General features: G+C 39.9%; 2 protein-coding genes across 3 annotated transcripts; both read right to left on the reverse strand.

Annotated features, from left to right (window-relative positions):
- Window positions 1-1,876: 1,876 nt before the first annotated feature.
- pcnp (PEST proteolytic signal containing nuclear protein) lies at window positions 1,877-9,316 on the reverse strand. 2 transcript variants are annotated; one of them, XM_060898464.1, is made up of 5 exons: window positions 9,251-9,316; window positions 7,510-7,709; window positions 3,167-3,232; window positions 3,023-3,078; window positions 1,877-2,423 (listed from the first exon to the last, which is right to left on the reverse strand). In XM_060898464.1, the coding sequence occupies exons 1-5, from the start codon at window positions 9,291-9,293 to the stop codon at window positions 2,315-2,317; spliced, it is 474 nt and encodes a 157-aa protein (XP_060754447.1). In that variant the 5' UTR covers window positions 9,294-9,316; the 3' UTR covers window positions 1,877-2,314. The 2 variants fall into 2 exon arrangements, with proteins under 2 accessions (XP_060754447.1, XP_060754446.1); XM_060898463.1 differs by having other exon boundaries at window positions 7,510-7,712.
- Window positions 9,317-15,096: 5,780 nt separating this feature from the next.
- On the reverse strand, window positions 15,097-19,240 carry mylz3 (myosin, light polypeptide 3, skeletal muscle). The gene is made up of 6 exons (XM_060899408.1): window positions 19,106-19,240; window positions 18,754-18,781; window positions 17,062-17,205; window positions 16,088-16,258; window positions 15,757-15,834; window positions 15,097-15,566 (listed from the first exon to the last, which is right to left on the reverse strand). The coding sequence occupies exons 1-6, from the start codon at window positions 19,106-19,108 to the stop codon at window positions 15,538-15,540; spliced, it is 453 nt and encodes a 150-aa protein (XP_060755391.1). The 5' UTR covers window positions 19,109-19,240; the 3' UTR covers window positions 15,097-15,537.
- Window positions 19,241-20,471: the final 1,231 nt, after the last annotated feature.

A 20,471-nucleotide genomic window follows, 5' to 3' on the forward strand; every position in this document is an offset into this window, starting at 1 on the left:
GGGGAAGGGTAGAGGGTGGGGGCGGGTCTTATCATTAATATTCATGACATGTAAACGTGTTACCTCTGATTGGCTAACAGCACTGTGACACTACCCCCAGTGGGTCAGAACAAGTGGATGTGGGTGTCTTACTATGGCGAGAGAGAAGGAACAAACCGCAAAGGGAAAAATACCGCGCGCTGACGTCATTAAGGTGCGACGCGAGGAAATAAAATAAATTCAACAAATGTTTGGGTTTTTACTGAACAAACAAACAAAATGAACAAGTGACTTAAAAAAAGAATGTGGGTGTCTTTGTAAAAACTGTTTTGATTGGCTATTATAACAGAGCATGCTGCATGCTTTTTGGTTTTGTAGCGCAGAGTACCTGGCTAACTGCAGGAAGCGGTTAGCTGCACAGGTAATGTAGCCATTGCAAGGCTAACGTGGCACCAATTTTAAAACACGGCAAAACATAAGCTCATAAGTTACAGTCAATTTCCAGACTAAACTCAGTTTAACAGAGCATGCTGCATGCTTTTTGGTTTTGTAGCGCAGAGTACCTGGCTAACTGCAGGAAGCGGTTAGCTGCACAGCTAGCCACTGCAAGGCTAACGTGGCACCGATTTTAAAACACGGCAAAACATAAGCTCATAAGTTACAGTCAATTTCCAGACTAAACTCAGTTTAACAGAGCATGCTGCATGCTTTTTGGTTTTGTAGCGCAGAGTACCTGGCTAACTGCAGGAAGCGGTTAGCTGCACAGCTAATGTAGCCATTGCAAGGCTAACGTGGCACCGATTTTAAAACACGCCAAAACGACTTAACAGTTATACACTTACTTGTTCGGTGTTTGTGGCTGATGCGGCAGGGATGCTTGGTACGGACCCAGGCTTCAGTGGCAGTTGATGTGCAAAACCTGCCCTGTACTGTCCCAAGTTGTGGAAACATTCCTCAGGAAAATGCTTCCGACAAACATACACCGTCTTAGGTAGACTCGACGGCATATTATTGAAGTAAATAAAAATAAGCCACTGCGTCTTCAGGGGCTCTCCCGTCGGCAGTAAAAACAGACTCCTTTCTGTGTTGTCACATCCATGTACAGCGCAATTTCCATGTTTCGCTCGCTTAGGTGATGCCATGTTGTGTCCTCCCTCTATGGTCTCCTCACTACAACTGGGCGGGGCAATCCATACAGTGGGTGGGAATCCGGGGGGGGGGGGCGTGGGGATCATCTCCCTTGCTGACATAGTAAAGGGAAGAGTTTATCAACGCGCCATTCTCAAATTTTGGGCATAGTTTGGTTTACACATTATGAAATTTCTAGCCACTGGGGTGACTTAAGAAGGTCAGAGGAACTCATTTTAACGTTAAAAACCTCAGAAAGTGAAAATTTCATGCCATGGGACCTTTAATGTACACATGCTCAGCAGCTCAATCATAAACCTCAATAATTAGCTAGTTAGCTTATGCTTGATGTCCATATTTTCCAGTTGCCCAGCAACAGTGTTGTCATGATTTCAACTCAAAGCATGAGTTGCATATGGAGTCTTCTAAAATAATAGGCTAAACAGTAAATTATGTAATATATTCAGTAAGTTAGTTACAAATTCAGTTATAGTCATCCTTAATTTTGTTGCTATATTACTTTTAATGCTTACCACACTTATGTTTTCTCATGCCTAATGCCAGTGTGTGTGTATTATTTTTTTTCCCTTTTACTCTGTGCTTTAAGCTTTTAAGTTACTACTGCTATCTATAGTTCTGTGCTGAATTTACCGTGCTATCAGATGAAATTTGCTTTTCAGTGGAGGTTTCTGGATGATGCGAGTTGATATGAAGAAATCATGTTCACCAAAGACAATGGGGTGAATGAAGTGACTGAAACAAGACAACCTTGTCTCATCAGTTGGATTTAATCATCTTTCCCAAAGAAACCATCGTACAACACAGAATACATATTCTTACTCTTCTTACGTACATTATCAGTGATGCCACACATTTTTATCAGCATCAGGGATGCTACATGTCTATATCTAATAATCTACTTCCTTATTGCTAATAATGTTGGTCAAATCAGTATTTGGCTCTACAACTGATCAAATATTCTAACTGTGGTATATCTGGAGGAAAATATGAATCACTGTCAATGCCATCCACATAAGTTGATGAAGGGCTAGGATTCTGTGGTTTAAAAAAAAAAAAACAATCACAATAAAAAGCGACGTCGGATTGGGAAAGCCTTATCACATATGTACATGTATATTTTACAAAAGTCTGTCAAAAAAAACAAGGGACAAAAAAAGGACTGAAAGCAGAGTTATAACAGCAGGAGTTATTGATCCGTCTGCGCTTTGAGCTTCCTCTCCCAGAGCTTCTGGTGGTCGGAGAATCCTTGCTTGCCTTTGTTGAAGGAGTTGGGGCCCGCTGAAGTCGGGGTGTCCCTATAAAAAGACAGAAAATTTGTTTTGAGCTAGTAACAGCCTGACAAAATAGTGACTGACCAAAAAAAACAAAAAACAAACAAAAAAAACCCAATGTCATTCACATTGTCAAATAAAATAGCTGTAATCCACTTCCCTTCCCTTTGGAGTGACCAGGCTTTTGACTGTTCAATCCTTAATCTTATGAGTTATTAATTGCAATAGTCTATTAACCAAATAGCGCTGCAAGCAGTGATTAAGGGGGCCAAGCACGTTCCCACCCTGATGTCCGTATATAAAAATGTTGCAGAGACATTTCCAGTCTGGCGACTTGGCTGTCAATTCCCTTGCAGATTATGGACAAAATGTCACACGCATGAAAATTTCAAGGACCAAATTCGTTCGATCAGGAACGTTTGGCATGTTCATGGGAATCAAGAGAAACAAGAACCTTGAATTGATGCCCAAGTGTTTCAAAAAAGTTTTAAGCAGGTGTATGAATCCGTGAACTATAGCGCCACCTCAACATGAACTTAGACAAAACTTCTTGCACTCCCTTACAATGATGTCCTTCAGTTATCTACAAAGATTTGCAACTATTATATATATCTCAGACAAACCTTCCAATGTTCTTCATCCTCATCTTTGCTTCTGGGGGCATCTCCTCTGGTTCACTCTATAAGGACAGGTGGAAGGATTTTACATCAATGGGTAATGCTAATCTCATCACATCTTCCTGTCTGTGTATGAGAGAAGTTACTCACATCGTCATCATCGAAAACAGATGCAGGTTTTTTGGAGGGTAAAATGGGCGTTGCTTCCTTCGGTTTCTGGAAAAGATTTGACATGCTTCAGAGAGACGTCCATATCACATATAAACCACAATCAACACTTAACAAAAACAGTAGAATAATTAGTCAAGCAGATCGCCATCCAAGTCGTTAGCCGCCTGTTTGCTGAGTTGCGCCAAATCAAGCAAGTAGCTAGTTCAAATAATCAAATATTACGACTGTGCAAAAAAAAAAAAAAAAAAAAAAAAGAGTGCTCTGAGAACACAATATCCCCCGCTGGCAACTATGCCATAAGTCTGGGAAAATGTGACTGAATTGAACGAAACTGGAATATGCGTATTACCGACATATAAAAAAAGAATCCCGTCAAATTTCGTGAAATTCCTCCAAAAATTGTGAGAGGAGTTGATTTGAGAAGGTGAGTACCCTTCCTGGGACGGACGGACAGACATCGCCACAACATAATTCCCCTTCAGGCCTTTCGGCCAGCGGGGGATAAAAATTGCGAGGGAAGTTGATTTCAGAAAGCAAGCACACCTTGATGAAATTGCCAAAGTACAAGTTTGTTAATAATCAAGGGCATAACTCTGGTAAAATCTGCCCAAATTAAACAAAATTTCAATGTGTGTATAACTGTCCTCTACAGGAAAGCAGGAAAGTCTGCACACTCCTTTCACCTTCTCCACATTTTATTACATTACAGACTTATTTTACAAAAGATTGAGTTCATTTTTTGTCACAAAATTCTACACAAAATGGCCCATGATGACAGTGAAAGCAGGTTTTTAGACATTTGTGCTAATTTATTAAAAATCAACACATAAAATATATGTACACACCCTTTGATACGACACCCAAAAGTGAGCTGAGGTGCATTTTGTTTCCACTGATACTGCTTGAAATGTTTCTACAACTTAACTGGAGTCCACCTGTGGTAAATTCAATTGATTGGACATGATTGGGGATTGCCAAGACCTGCCTACATAAGGTCCCACAGTTGACGGTGCATGTCAGAGCAAACCCCAAACCATGGGGTCGAAGGAATTATTTGCAGACTTCAGAAACAGGATTGTGTTAAGGCATAGATCTGGAGAAGGGTACAGAAAAGTTGCTGCAGTTTTACAGGTCCCAAAGAGCACAATGGCCACCATCATTCGTAAATGGAAGTAGTTTGGAACCACCAAAAATCTTCCTAGACCTGGCCGCCCAGCCAAACTGAGCGATCGGGGAAGACGGGCCTTGGCCAGGGACGTGAGCAGGAACCTGAGCGTCACTCTGACAGAGCTCCATCCTTGTGGAGATGGGAGAACCTTTCAGAAGATGAACCATCCAGGCAGCACTCCACAAATCAGGCCTTTATGGTAGAGTGGCCAGACGTAAACCACTCCTTAGTAAAAGGCACATGACAGCCCACTTGGAATTTGCCAAAAGGCACCTGGAGGACTCTCAAACCATGAGAAACAAGATTCTCTGGTGTGATGAAACCAAAATTGAACTTTTTGGCCTGAATACCAAGCGTCACATCTGGAGGAAACCAGGCACTGCTCATCACCTGGCTAATGCCATTCCCACAGTGAAGCATGGCGGTGGCAGCATCATGACGTGGAGATGTTTTTCAGCAGCAGGAACGGGGTGACTAGTCCTGATAGAGGGAAAGATGAATGCAGCTAAGTACACCGAGATCCTTGAAGAAAACCTGCTCCAGAACACTCTGGACCTCAGACTGGGATGAAGGTTTACCTTCCAACATAACGACCCAAAGCACACAGCCGAGAGATCAAAGGAGTGGCTTCAGAGAAAGTCTGTGAATGTCCTTGAGTGGCCCAGCCAGAGCCCAGACCTGAATCCACTTGAATATCTGTGGAAGGAGCTGAAAAATGGCTGTGTACCGATGCTCTCCATCCAACCTGATGGAGCTTGCAAGGACATCCCAAGAGGAATGGGCAAAAATGTCCAGAAACAAGTGTACCAAGCTCGTAGCTTCTTTCCCAAGATGCCTTGAATCTATAATTGCTGCCAAAGGTGCATCAACCAAGTATTAGGCTTAGGGTGTGTACAGATATGTAACCCCTAAATAACCTATTTTTGTTAGTAAAATAAAATTAAATATTTTCTAAAAACCTGCTTTCACTTTGTTATTATGGGCCATTTTGTGTAGAATTGTGTGACAAAAAATGAACTCAGTCTATTGTAGAATAAGTCTGTAATGTAATAAAACGTGGAAAAAATGAAATGGGTGTGCAGACTTTCCAGCTTGACGGTAAGAAAGCCTTTTGTCAAGTTTGGTGAAATTCCTCCACAAATTGTGAGAGGAGTTGATTTCAGAACATCATACACCCTCATGAAATTGTCAAAGTACAAGTTATTTAATCAAGGGTCAAAACTTTGGTAAAATTTTCACAAACGAAATTAAAATCACAATATGCGTATTACCGTCATATAACAATGTTTTTTGCCAAGCTTCGAGAAATTCGTCCAAAAATTGTGAGAGGAGTTGATAGAAGGCAAGCACACCTTCATGAAATAGTGAAAGTACAAAGTTGTTAATCAAGGGCCAGAACTCTGGTAAAATGCAACTGAATCGAACAAAATAATATGCGTATTACCGACATATAACAATGCCTTTTGCCAAGTTTCATAAAATTCTTCCAAAAATTGAGAGAGGAGTTGATTTCAGAAGGAAAACACACTCATGAAATTATCAAAGCATAATTTTGTTAATCAAGGGCTGTAACTCTGGTAAAATGTGACCCAATTTAACGAAATTACAATTTGCGTAGTACCGACATATAACAATGCCTCTTGTCAAATTTCGTGAAAATCCTCCACAAATTGTGAGAGGAGTTGACTTCCGAAGGTGAGCACCCTTCCATGGAGGGAGGGATGGACGGACATTGCCACGAAATAATCCCCCTTCGGGCCTTTAGGCCAGCGGGGGATAATAAAAAACCTGGAAGATATCCAGAACACAAAAGACAAACAATAGATTAGGCTGAGAAAATCTGTTAGGATGCACCTCCTGTCATTCACTTTATAGTAGAGCGGAGCTCCAAACTTAACAGAATCTGATAATGCATTGACCCGATTTTTGATGGCTTGGCCGTATGATGTCCATTCGTACAAATGAAAAATGCATGCCACCACAGGGAACCTGACCATAAGTGCAAGGAAACATACTGTATCTCAAACACCTGACTACCAGACAAAATTTGTATTGTATTTACATAAGACAGATGGATTTTTATTCCGTACTTATTTTTAATTTGCTTTTTAAAAAAATGTGGGATTATTTACTAACACATTTCACTGAAAACATTCATGAAAGTTTCATATAAAACTAGTTAAAACAGTTTTATTAGTCCACTCGCTTGTTGGACAGTTGATAGTTTTGCTGTGATTGAGCTCTGATCAGGAACAGGTGCATGGTAATTAGTCCTAATGGCGCTGCACGTGACAGATGCAACCAGACAATTATATGACATTTCAAGTTTGATATTCGATGGTAACTATATAGTAATGATGTAAAGTGAACACGCTGGTTCACTGCTGTCCACCAGGCACCCAGCAGAGTCACACCATAATAAACGTGGTGGTGTTGTTTCTGGCACATGGCATGAGGTGTCAAAGAAAGGATGTAATTCGTAAGGAAATATGTATTTGTAACTGTGATGCATATCTCATTATTGGCATCACTGTCACAAGACAATACAGCAATTTATTGAGGTGAAACACAACACAATTCCATGGTTCATTCACGGTGCTATAACATTCTATTCAGGTTGATTTTGTGTCCTTGCAAATATTTTGCTCATAAACTCACCAGGAGCTCCGGTCTTTAGGCAGTGACTTAAATATCTTTATTAGATACTCTACCTAAGGGCCACCTCAGATTTTGGGGGTGGAGCTTCATGAACATGTGCGGGAAGTATTCAATTATTCACGCACTACACTCACCTGTTAGAGACCTAATCTTTCAACAATAACAAAAAAAAAGGACTAAGCTTATCTAACTCACCATTAAATTAAGTTTTTTTTTTGCAATGTTTTGAAAATTAGCTATGATTCTGTAACAGGAACAAATCCAAATGAATGGCTCGAATGATGATTCTTCAGTCCAATCCTATGGCATGTGTGGTGTGATCTGATGTTTCTTCAGTTCCACAACATTAGCTCTGGGCTGCGATTATTTAATTACTAGTTAATATTAGAAGCTGTACATAGTTACGACCAAGGATATACAAACCACGCCCACAAGAAAAACTACAGGCAAGATGATGGACTTGTCTCTTGCTTGTAATATTATTAGTACTACTCACACTAGCTCCTAGCTTGATGGAAATAGGAGCAGGCTTCTTAGTGCTACTGATGCCCGGTTTGGGGATTTTGGGAGGTGCTGGCTGGTTCTGGAGCTCGTCCTTGTCGGCTGGCCGTTTCCCTAGACCTCCTCCATCTCCTCCTCCTCCAGGGCTGTTGGAGACAGTGTTACTTTTCCCACCGTTTGCCTTCTCCTCCGCTCCTGCTGGAGGCGAAACAACTTACCAAGGTGAGCGACCGTAGCCGTGGTGGCCAAAGGAGAGATACAGTTACCTGGAAGATGAGGGACGTCAGGAGGACCTGCTCAGAAGTGCTGCTGGGGAGCAGAGAAGCTCAACTTCTACTCGTCTATCCACCTCCATCAGCTTAACTGAGCTAAACTAACCTGCTAGAGTTTTACGTGTTTCACTTTGTTATCTCTCTCAAGGAATTTTCGGGTTTAGGTCGCATTATGCCACAGTGCTGCTAAAGAACTGGATTAGTCTAAAGGTGTTGAATCATTTTCTGGAACAGCAGCTCAAAAAGCAGTACAGTTGTAAAATGATAAAATGTAACTCTAAATGGATAAAAACTGTAAAAAAAAAAATGGATATAAAATGCAACCACTGGCAAATCGCTGCAGTATAAAGGCCTCTGCATGCTCTTGCGACAAGGCTTTCGCAGACAGCTTTTCGCAGACAGTTGTAATTTATCGTTGAGCGGGGAGTAATAGGCGTGCGCGATGTTATTCACCGCTACAACGCAAGGGGGTGCGAAGTCGCTAGGAGTAGTTGGTGGGTGTGGTTAGTGGAGTGTTTATCCTCTGGTTACTTATAATGACTAGAACTGGAGTCGTATAGATGTACGTACTTCCTCGATCAACCGCTCTTCGTGCTGCTCCATCTTCGCTCGTGTTTTTAAAAATGGCGGTCGTGAAAACAAACCAAACCAGGAAAGTAGGGAAGCGGAAGTGCGTGTACAGCGGATGTAGAGTGGACCAATCAGAGCCCTCTTGTCTGCGACGCTGTCTGCGAGGCTTCTGCGGTGGTCACAATTTTTGGGAGGTGCGCGCAGAGCGTCTGCGAAGGTGGGGGGCTGCGCAGAGCGTCTGCGAAGGTGGGGGGCTACGCAGATGCTATCTGCGACACCGTCTGCGAGGACTGCGTTGTCAGCATAAATTGGCCTTGAGGAGGAAAAACACTTCGGGATGTGTTGAAATTGGGAAATTATCAACTTCAGGGTCATTACAGTAACTTAGGATCATTACACCACTCTGTCTTTGATTAGTTTCCTACAACAGCACAGCCCAAACGTGTTTTACTCCTTACACAGTGCATGTTAAAGTCATATTACAGCCGGAGGGCACTGATGGGGAAACTGTGATGATTTCGACTTGTAGGTTTCATGATGCTAAACTGGTGCCATAATAAATAAGCTTTCATTCCTTGTTAGCTCCGTTAGCCTCGTAGTACAAAATTAAAAAGCAGGTTAAGAGAGAAATTATTTCCTATAATTGCAAAAAACTACTAAACTAAATTAGATATTCTGCTGTATTAAGAGCAAATCCAACCATTTCTTTTAAACATGGAAATAAAAATCACAGTTTTAAAACCCGTTCGCTAAGCTAACATAGCTGCCTGCGACAATATCTTATATTTTCGTGCATTACTTGTAATCTTTCGTATAAAAAATAACCCATATAAAAGTAAACAGCAGCCAAACTTCTTTTTGTACTAAAATGAGAATTAGCGTTGATAATTTCACCTCCAGCCCGAGGCCCATCGCCGCGGTGCTGCACAGACGCCATCGTCGCAAAAACTTTCCGGAAGTGGAACTGCATACGGGTGTCGAAAAGGGACAAACTGAAAGCGTTGTGACAAAATGCACTTCGTTTTCTCATTGACATCTGGATTGTCGCTGGAAAAAATAAAATATAAATTTATAAACATAATCTATGTCCTGTGGTAGACTTAAAAAAATAAAAATTATAAAAATAAGCAACTTTTTGTAGTAAACAGTAAAGAATAATAGAGTCTTCTTTTGGCTGCTCCTGATTAGGGGTCGCCACAGCAGATCTTTCGTCTCCATTGCTCCCTGTCTTCTGCATCCTTCTCTACCACACCTGCCACTTTCATGTCCTCTCTCACCACATCCATGCATCTCCTCATTTTCGTTTGCCTGGCAGCTCCATCCTCAACATTCTCCTTCCAACATGCTCTGCATCTCTTCTCAGGATGTGCCCGTACCATCTCAGTCTCATCTCTCTTAGCTTCATTCCCAAGCTCTCCACATGTGCTGTCCCTCTGATGTGCTCGTTCCTTATCCTGTCCAACCTTCCATCGCAAACCTTAACATCCTCAACTCCGCCACCTCCAAATTTGCCTCCTATCTCTTCGTTAGGGCGGCACGGTGGTGTAGTGATTAGCGCTGTCGCCTCACAGCAAGAAGGTCCTGGGTTCGAGCCCCGGGGCCGGCGAGGGCCTTTCTGTGTGGAGTTTGCATGTTCTCCCCGTGTCCGCGTGGGTTTCCTCCGGGTGCTCCGGTTTCCCCCACAGTCCAAAGACATGCAGGTTAGGTTAACTGGTGACTCTAAATTGACCGTAGGTGTGAATGTGCGTGTGAATGGTTGTCTGTGTCTATGTGTCAGCCCTGTGATGACCTGGCGACTTGTCCAGGGTGTACCCCGCCTTTCGCCCGTAGTCAGCTGGGATAGGCTCCAGCTTGCCTGCGACCCTGTAGAACAGGATAAAGCGGCTAGAGATAATGAGATGAGATGAGATCTCTTCGTTAAGGGTACGGTCTCCAATCCATACATCACAGCGGGTCTCACTACTCTCTTATACATCTTACCTTTCACTTTTGCTGGGACACAAATGACTCCCGAAATCCTTCTCCAACTGCTCCACCCTGCCTGCACTCTCTTTCTCACCTCACTATCGCAGCCCCCATTTTCCTGCACAGTTGACCCCAGGTACTTGAATTCACCAACTTTCTTTACGTCTACTCCTTGCATCTTCACTACACTCTCATCCCCGTTCTCACTGATGCACATGTATTCTGTTCACCTTCATTCCTCTTCGTTCGAATGCATACCTCCATCTCTCCAAACCCAACTCAACCTCCTTTCTACTTTCACCACATATCACAATATCATCTGCAAACATCATGTTCCATGGTGACTCTTGCCTCACTTCGTCCGTCAAGCTATCCATCACTATGGCAAACAAGAAAGGACTCAAAGCAGATCCTTGATGAAGCCCCACCTTCACCTTGAACCATTCAGTTGTTCCAACTGCACACCTCACTGCTGTTTCACTGTTCTCATACATGTCTTGTACCACTCTAATATACTTCTCATTCACTCCACACTTTCTCAGACGATACTATATCTCATCTCTCGGCACTCTATCGTATGCCTTCTCCAGGTCTACAAACACACAGTGTAGCTTTCTCTGGCCTTCTCTGTACTTCTCCATTAACATTCTTAAAGCAGAAATTGCATCCGACGTGCTCTTCCTTGGCATAAAGCCGTACTGCTGTTCACAGATTGCTACCTCTCTTCTCAATCTCGCCTCCATAGCTTCATGGTGTGGCTCATCAATTTTATTCCTTTGTAATTCCTCATCTTCGTTTGCCTGGCAGCTCCATCCTCAACATTCTCCTTCCCACATGCTCTGCATCTCATTATAAAGAATAATATAATGTATATAAATGTTTATTTTTGTGGTAGACTGTAAAAATTATATTAAGTTTACTGATGTGATTTACTTTTTTTGAAAATAATATAAAGTTTATAAATATTAAATGTTTACAGTGATTTGTAAAGAAAAAAATTTATTTTTATTATTTTTACCTTTTTAAACTTTATTTATTTATTTACAGTCATTTGTTAAAAAAAGGTTTAGAAATATAACATTTTTGTGGTAAGCTGTAAAAATATGAACTTTATAAATACAATTAATTGATTGTGTTAATTTGTAAAAAATAATGTATAAATAGACTATAAATATTATAGCAAGTTTTATAAACCATTTCTTTTGTCATAGACCCTAAAAATAATATAAAGTTTATAAATGTAATTCTTTATTTTTGTCATAGACCGAAAAAATATTAAGGTTATAAATATAAATGGCTTTTTGTTGTAGTTTGTAAAAATTACATGTTTAAAACAATACAACTGAAAGTTTATGAATCCAATTGATCGTTGTAGTAGATTCAACAATAATATATAAAGTTTATAAACATATTTTCTGGGGTAAACTGTAAAAAGTAATTTCACAATAGACTGCAAAAATAACATGAATAATATTGGAAACATAATTGAATTTTGGAAACATAATTGAATGGTGATAATTGTAATTTATTTTTATAGTTGCCAGTGAAAATAATATAATGTTTATTAAAAATATAAGGAATGTGAAATGGATTGTGTATGGGTACTCAAAGGGGAAAAATTGAGTGTTTTTCTCATTTCCTCAGACATCTAGACTAGACTAGATGTCTAGACCATAAAACCCTCTGAAACACAGATTACAAGATCCATCCATCCATTATCCATAACTGCTTATCCTGTGCAGGGTCGCGGGCAAGCTGGAGCCAATCCCAGCTGACTATGGGTGAGAGGCGGGGTACACCCTGGACCAGTTGCCAGATCATCACAGGGCTGGCACATAGAGACAAACAACCAGTCACACTCGCACTCACACCTATGGTCAATTTAGAGCCACCAATTAAACTAACCTGTGTAACTACCCGCTGGTCACAAACTCAGTCCACGTCTCTACTGATGTCCATACATTTATTTCTGGAACACCATGAAAACTACATGGACAACAGAAAACAAACAAATACATACATTCACACACAAGATCAAAGAACACATACTCTGACACTTGTAAATTCAAGTACAAAAATACTTAAAAAGTCTTTTACCATGTTTGCCTTGTAAACCAGCAGTAGAATTTGTATAACCAGGAGCGTTAAAAATTTATGTCTCTCTTTGCCATTCAAGTCCTCTCACACTAGAACTTCCAGGCCATATAAATAGGCTATTCAGTGGTCACGTGATATACAAAAAAAGTTTACGGTTATGACAAAGGACAATATCCAGTGAGTACAAATCAAAAGAAATTACATGATTTCATACATCTATGCACACAAAGGATTTAACATTTTTATACAAATTAAACTGCTAACTCCCATGGTCACCATAACAATGAGCACAGACATCAGCGTCAGTTCCAACCTGCATGCCTTTAGACTGTCGGGGAAACCGAAGCACCTGGAGGAAACCCACACAGACACAGGGAGAACATGCAAACTCCACAGAGAAAGGCCCCCGTCGGCCACTGGTCTCAAACCCAGAAACGTCTTGCTGAGAGGTGACAGTGCTAACCACTACACCACCATGCTGTCCTCATTTACAACAGCATTGAAGTGAAAGAGTTAACATGACTGCTTAATTTGTTAACAGTGTGGACCAAAAGCAGCTGTTATCCTGTCTATTTGTAGGTTATTTTCTGTGTAATCATCTATGATCTCTTGTCTTGATCTTCCTGGATCTCTCAGTATAGTCAACCACACTATCAGTCCATGAGGACCAGCTATGGGATCGATGTCATGCTGAGCCAATGTCCTACATAACAAGAGGAATTTTCGACAGGTGTCCCACAGGGTTCAGTGCTCGGTCCGCTTCTGTTTCTTTCTGTAATGGATCTCAGATGTCTTCTTTTACCACAGTTATGCCAATGACTTTTCTTTCAATTAATCTTTTCCTTTTCACCATCACATGACACCCAGGTTTCAGCAAGACATGGATATTTCTGGAATAGCATGCCTATGTTTTTATCTCGCTGTCTTTTTTGCGAAATCTCTGCTCAGTTAATACTGACTGAAAAATGGATCGTCTCACCCATTACTACCTTAGTAGCAAATGTTAATTCCCTACTGTACAATTTAATTTGTCAAAATGACTAAACACAATTTATTAAAGTTATGATTTCCTGTGGCGGCACAGTGGTGTAGTGGTTAGCGCTGTCGCCTCACAACAAGAAGGTCCAGGTTTGAGCCCCGTGGCCGGCGAGGGCCTTTCTGTGCGGAGTTTGCATGTTCTCCCCGTGTCCACGTGGGTTTCCTCCGGGTGCGCCAGTTTCCCCCACAGTCCAAAGACGTGCAGGTTAGGTTAACTGGTGACTCTAAATTGAGCGTAGGTCTGAATGTGAGTGTGAATGGTTGTCTGTGTCTATGTGTCAGCCCTGTGATGACCTGGCGACTTGTCCAGAGTGTACCCCGCCTTTTGCCCGTAGTCAGCTGGGATAGGCTCCAGCTTGCCTGCGACCCTGTAGAACAGGATAAAGCGGCTAGAGATAATGAGATGAGATGAGATGAGATGAGATGAGATGAGATGACTTCCTGTTAAAGCAACCTGTGTCCTGAGATGGTCCATGGTGAAATTAATTGAAAACACAAATTACAGCACAATTAATAGGGCAGGTTGTATTTCTTATACAATGGCGCACTTTCCAGGTGTTTATTTAGCAGCTTAGCATTAAGTACACCATCTTATAGTAATTATCATTTAATCATATCATAATAATTTTGATTAAATTATTAAAAAAATCAAGTGAATAATTTGAAGAGAAAAATTCCTCGCATCAGTGTCTTAATTATTTACACTCATGACTGCAGACTATAAAATGATATAAAGTTGATAAATATTATTTAATATTATTTGTATACAAGTTTTACTTGTGCATATACATATATTTGGAATATTTATGATATTACTTATTTTCTGTGTTAATGTTATAACATTTTATTGAATATTGTACTTTTTTTATTTTAAATATTGTTTGCTTCATTTTTTTCTTGTGTGTGTGTGTGTGTGTGTGTGTGTGTGTGTGTGTAAAGTATTGCACAAAAGTCTTAGGCACATGTAAAGAAATGCTTTCGACCGAAACTGGCTTTAAAAAAATAATGAAATGAAATGTTTCAACATTAAAAAAAAAAAAAATATATAAAAACCAGTAAGCCATAATAAATGAAACAAAGTCAGTATTTGGTGTGAGACAACCCTTTGCTTTAAAAAATAGCAGTCTCAGGTACAATTAGTGCAGTTTTATAAGGAAATGAGCTGTAGGTTTTACTGAGCATCTTGCAGAACCAGCCACAGTTCTTCTGGACACTTTGACTGTCACACTTGCTTCTTAATTTTGTACCAAAACCCAGTAGCCTTAATGATGTTTTCTTTTTTTAATCTGAAAAGTGCTCTTTTATGGAATATCCTGCTCAGATACAAACATTTTTGTTTCTGTAACCTTTAATTTTGTGCTGGAAAACGAACGTTTGGAACTCTAAAATGTTTTTGTACTGACTCATTAATGTAGAAGTCATAAAATAGAAATCTATAACAAAGTTTGCATGAAAAAAATAGGGGGCCGAAGACTTTTGCATAGTACTGTATAATTTATTATTATTATTATTATTATTATTATTATTATTATTTTAAATCATCATAAAATAACTAACCAGTTTCTGATGTCATGCTGAATTTTCAGTCGTCAATGAAAAATTGCAGTGCTTTTGTAAGAACAAAAACAAAGACCAATAGGAACTTTTGGAAAAAGAGTTTATTGTGAAACATGAGTGTGTGAGGTCTGGGCAGTGGTGACGGCGTCCAAGTGTCGTGCCTTTAGCACGGCTGGAGTGTCACAGGTGGCTGAGGAGAACAGAAAACGCACCCTCACTTGATGAGTGGACGGTGACTATTCCCTCGATTTCCACCCAACTGTGGAAAGCTGTCCCCGGGCTGAGCAGAAAGGAAAGATGCAAGGGCCAAAAAAACTGCATTGGGGTGGGGCTAACTTCCAGAGAGAGGCAATGTGGGCAAAAGGCAAAAAAAAAAAGAGAGAGAATATGTTTAGAAATTACATCTCATAGTCCTTTTTTTTTGTTGTTGTTTGGTTGGTCTTCGAAAACATAGTTGACGTCTTGACACCATGGGGTCTGTAGATACACCACCTTTGGCTCACCACTCCCTTGGGGGGGGCTTCTTACACAGACAGGATGTGCTTGACAAAGGCTGTAAAATGACAAGGAGGCAAACATCAGATATGAAAAACAGCAAAGGCCCAGCTAGCTAAAATTAACTTAATTAGCAATGCATGATGATGTACCATGCATCAAGTGATCCATGGCATAAAGTTATCTATGAGGGGTTTGGGTTTTTGTGAGGAGGCTGAATGTTAGCTTGGTTTGTTTGGAAACTGTACCTTCATAGTTGACAGATCCGTTCTCATCCTCCTGCCCTTGCATCAAAGCGTCGACCTCAGGCTCAGCCATCCTTTCTCCTGTAGAAGGATAGAACTTCAATGTTACAAGTTTATTCCATCAATTCTTAATCAAATTCTTGGACTTCCTACCAGAAAATACATCAAAAACTAAGGTAAATGTATTTGGAACCATCATTTTCTATGGTAGTGTTTGAGGTTCTTTGACTTTCTCCCACTTGGCCAAATCATGAAAGGCAACAGAAAGGCAAAGACACTTAAAAATCACTAAATCCTACAACCATTGCCCACAATCCTCTACTCATTCACTCACCCAGTGTGGACAGCACAATGCGCAGCTCAGCACCCATCACTGTGCCATTGCCTTCCTTGTCGAACACACGCAGACCCTCAACGTAGTCATCGAAAGTTCCCTTCTGGATAGCATCCACAGTCTTCAACATGGGGAGGAAAGCATCAAAGTCGATCCTCTTGTTGGCCATGTCTGAAAATGGACCATATCCATCATTAACACCAATTACATAACATGCAGCCCAAAGAAAAAAAGAGGCTCCGTGATAGCAAAACAGGTGGCCATAATTCAGAGCTAGAAATCTCGAGCAAACAGGTGTAGGGAACATGCTAAGTATATAATCTAAAGACAAAAGCTAAGCAAGGTGATGAGTGATGCCTTAGTTTTTAAAAGCCGATTTTTAAGGATTGAGTGTTGAGGGTTTGACTTGGTCTCCTAGATGCTACATTTTTAATATATTCAACTCTGTTAAATTGTATAAGCTACCAATGGAAATTTAAAGGTGACCCAGAGCTTAGCAAGATCTTAGCCTGTAAATGTAATATGTTTCAATCATTTGAAAGATTGTGTTGGTGTATCCTAGCAAAAACAAATACCACAAAAACAGAAAAGCAAATAAATTTTTAAATGAGTTAATTTTTTTTTTTTGCATCTTTACCTTCAGTAATGGATAAAGTTTCTTTGACTGTATAAGCTAGCAAAGGAAAACTAAAGTTAGACTTAATAAAATCCATGATAAATTTCATAGTCTGGTTGGGTTAAGTTATGGGACTTATAGTTTAATATGAATTCCAGTGCTTAGCAAAATGACCCAGTGTTGTAGCTTATAATTCTTTTTTTTAAGCAATGGATAACGCAAAGTGTCAAGGTGACCAAGTGTCATGCCCTACACCATGCCATTTTTTTAATGTGTGTTTTTAAAAAAATAATTTTAAATCTGTCTCCTAGCATTAAACAAAATATGTAAGGAAAGAAAATGTAGGTGGGGCTCTTGCCTTCGGCAGATGGATCACCCAGAATTTTCTTGACGTCTTTGTTGGTTGGGTTTTGTCCCAGTGCACGCATCATGTCAGCAATCTGGTTGTAGGCAATCTTGTTGTCGCCAACTCTGTCAAAGAGACCAAAGGCCTCTTTGAAGTCTGGAGAAAGGAGATTAAAATATATTCAGGCCTCAATTTGCCCATTATATGGTATGTATCAAGGTAGCAGCAGACTTTGGTGGTCACAATCTGTTACATATCTGTAATTCATATCTATTTTTAATTTATTTCATGACCATTTTAAAGTGTCATTGATATCATGCTTATTTTTCCCTTAAGGTCAAAGAAAGAAAGTGAAGTTAGTCCCTTTTGCTCTTGACACCCTGTGCTAATTAACAAGGCCAAGTGTATAGTCAAGAAGACAAGGAGTGACCCTCAGTTGGCAGTGTTATTTCTATGGGTCGAAATGGAAAGTGATCCAGTCACAGATTGATGGCCTTGTGAGGACCAGCTGTCCCTCTTTTGGGCGCCATTTGGGAGTGTGTTAGCCGATACGTCTTAAGAAAGCAGCTTTCGCCAAACATGGACAAGTGTAACAGGGGAATGCTGACTGAGGCGTAATCCATAACTGTGAGTTAACTAGATGTCTTTTTTGGGGACTGCAACTGTAGACCTGCCTGCGATTCTATCAAAACGGGAAGGCGTGTAGCATGCTAAATATGATGCTAACTCTAGAGAAATATGTTGGAGATTAAGGGATCAGCATGTTTATTATGGTTGGGAGCAAAACAATGTTGGCTCAATAGATCATGTTCCAGAAGTTTAGTTGGGAATCAATACTAATTCGCCATCACCTTAAATCTCTAATGTAACAGCTGCATTGCATCCTTGGATCATGTTGCTTAAACACAAGCATTTTTAACACACACATGCTTGATATATTCCAATATATTCTCCTATGGTGTTCCAAACATAATGCATTAATAGTTTTTTTTAAAATATATATTTAAAGTCCTACATCATGTAGATCACATTCAAACCTTTATGTATTTATGGACACTACAGCACATGCTCTGCTAGAAGCTATATTTAGCTTCACTTTTCTTGAGTCGTCCTTGGGTTTGGTTGGTATTTCAATGCTAGTGATCAATTACATAACGTTCAACTTACTATCATCAAAAATACACAGTAGTAAAAATGTATCTACAGCAATTTCACACACTTTTATTCCATGCTAGCACTGAAAACCTCAAACAACATCATTATATGGCTAGCTGCATGACAACGTAACCGTTCAACCTACAAGTTTGACATGTTTATCCTCATTAATTGGAGATTGGGACGTCTGTTTCATGGTGCTAAAGTGAGATTTATCTTTAGGTTTATGGTTTAATTAAAGAACTTTTGATTGTGTTATGGACAGAATGCAAGAAAATAAAACCTTTAAAACTTGTTCATCATGCAATCATATTGCGTTGGTAACTATATATATAAGTATATAGTCAGCTGGGATAGGTAGAACAGGATAAACCGGCTAGAGATAATGAGATGTGTGTGTGTGGGGGTGAAGACCTATTTTTGAAAATGTATATTTATTTCACTATACAGGTGTACTACTAAGACTATTTTGCTGATGAATCTATGGCTGTACTAATACATAAATAAATAAATCTTGATATCATTTCTCCAGAACATTTGCATACTCACCCTCAATCTGGTCACTAGTGAAATCAGCCTGGCAAAGACACAAATACAAAATCATTCTTGATTACAATGTACAATGGTTACAAAGAAATGTAGTAACATTACTAAAACCCTTAAGATTTTGTCTGGGCATAAATACTGGAATTTCTTAAAAACACATCTATTTAAAACCATCTCTCTGATGTATCTTTGTGAACAGTGAAATGATCCCAGCGTTGTCTCAAATCACTTCGGGAAAAAGGGATCACCAGCATCCTTTGCCAAACATAATCCCGAATTTTTGCGCAGAGATCGCAAAGATAGTTTTCCAGACAAAAAAAAAGAGAAATAGAGAGAGATATTCCCAAGTACACACCATGATGCAGCTTAGATGGAGGGGAGAAAGGGCACAGGTGAAGAAGCCGTAGTCCCAGGAGAGTGGTCCTGATCTCTTGGTTTGAGGCCTTCTTATTTAAGCTGGGCCGATGATGTCACAGGGAGGATCGACTGACGCTTTGTGACTTTCTTTAACTTTCTTAGGGCAAGCTGACTGCTCGAGACACACCCTCCTCTAAGGCACTTGGTATTTTTAGACTCACTCTCCAAGCCACTTTTTTTGAGAGCCTCTCAACATTTGATTCAGTGTTATATTGCTTGGTGTGTATTGTTGCATCATGTTCAAATTGTAATAATTGACTGTAAGAACTGTCCATGATGAATATATGCTAAATGTATGTGTTATGTGCCAAAATTGCATTTTTAATGCAAAGAAAATTAAGATTTTTGTAATCTGTAGCAGTGATATTTTTAACCTGTGATGCTTGGCCACATACGGTTGTACACTCGCTGGCAACTTTAATAGGAACTTGTTCTTGATTCTAAGATTCCTGTTCTTGGCTGCAGGAGTGGAGCCCAATGTGGTCTTCTGCTGTTGCATGTTGAGCTGCTTTTCTGCTCACCGCAGTTGTAAAGAGTGATTATATGAGTTACTATATCCTTCCTGGCAGCTCAACCCAATCTGGCCATTTTCCTCTGACCTCTCTTATCAACAAGGCATTTGTTTCCATCCACAGAATTGAAGCTCACTCAATGTTTTTGTTTTTTGCACCATTTTGTGTAAACTCTAGATACTGTTGTATGTGAAAACCCCAGGAGATCAGCAGTTTCTGAAATACTCAAACCAGTCCATCTAGCACCAACACCCATGCCACAAGTGAAAGTCACACTTTGAGATCACAATGTTCCCATTCTGATGTTTGAAGTGAACATTAACTGAAGCTCTTGATTTGTATCTGCATGACTTGACGCATTGTGCTGCTGTCAAGGGATTGGCTGATTAGAGAACTGCATAAAACAGCAGGTGGACGTCTGGGAGTACCTAATAAAGAGGCCGGTGAGTGCATAAGGAACTTTGCAAAAGTCAGAATGTATTTACTTATGTTGTAAATACTAAGGTTTATGTAACACTGCTTTATTTACTTTAATTAATAACCCCAAATAGCCATTACTGAATATTTTCATTTAGAGTATGAATGATTTTATGATGTATGATATATAATATTATCCAAACCCAATATTACAGTTATCATAATGTTACTTAGCCTAATAATTTAAAACAGGATGAAATCCAACCAATAATACGCTGAAGCAGGAGCCTTTGTGTGTGTGTGTTACAGAAAATTCTAGTATATTTTAAGAGGAGTGTCTATCTCTAGCCACTTTATCCTTCTACAGGGTCGCAG

The sequence above is a fragment of the Neoarius graeffei genome, chromosome 18, assembly GCF_027579695.1.
Source record: "Neoarius graeffei isolate fNeoGra1 chromosome 18, fNeoGra1.pri, whole genome shotgun sequence".
Lineage (NCBI taxonomy): Eukaryota > Metazoa > Chordata > Actinopteri > Siluriformes > Ariidae > Neoarius > Neoarius graeffei.

Coding starts and splice junctions, on each gene's coding strand:
- mylz3 (XM_060899408.1), bottom strand. Junction 15,835..16,087: donor CATTGTGCTGTCCACACTGG/GTGAGTGAATGA, acceptor ATCCTTCTACAG/GAGAAAGGATGGCTGAGCCT. Junction 15,567..15,756: donor CGGATCTGTCAACTATGAAG/GTACAGTTTCCA, acceptor GTCATTTTACAG/CCTTTGTCAAGCACATCCTG.
- pcnp (XM_060898463.1), bottom strand. CDS start 9,293: ATGGCGTCTGTGCAGCACCGCGGCGATGGGCCTCGGGCTGGAG. Junction 7,713..9,250: donor CGATGGGCCTCGGGCTGGAG/GTGAAATTATCA, acceptor TTTCGCCTCCAG/CAGGAGCGGAGGAGAAGGCA. Junction 2,424..3,022: donor AGGATGAAGAACATTGGAAG/GTTTGTCTGAGA, acceptor GTCTTTTTATAG/GGACACCCCGACTTCAGCGG.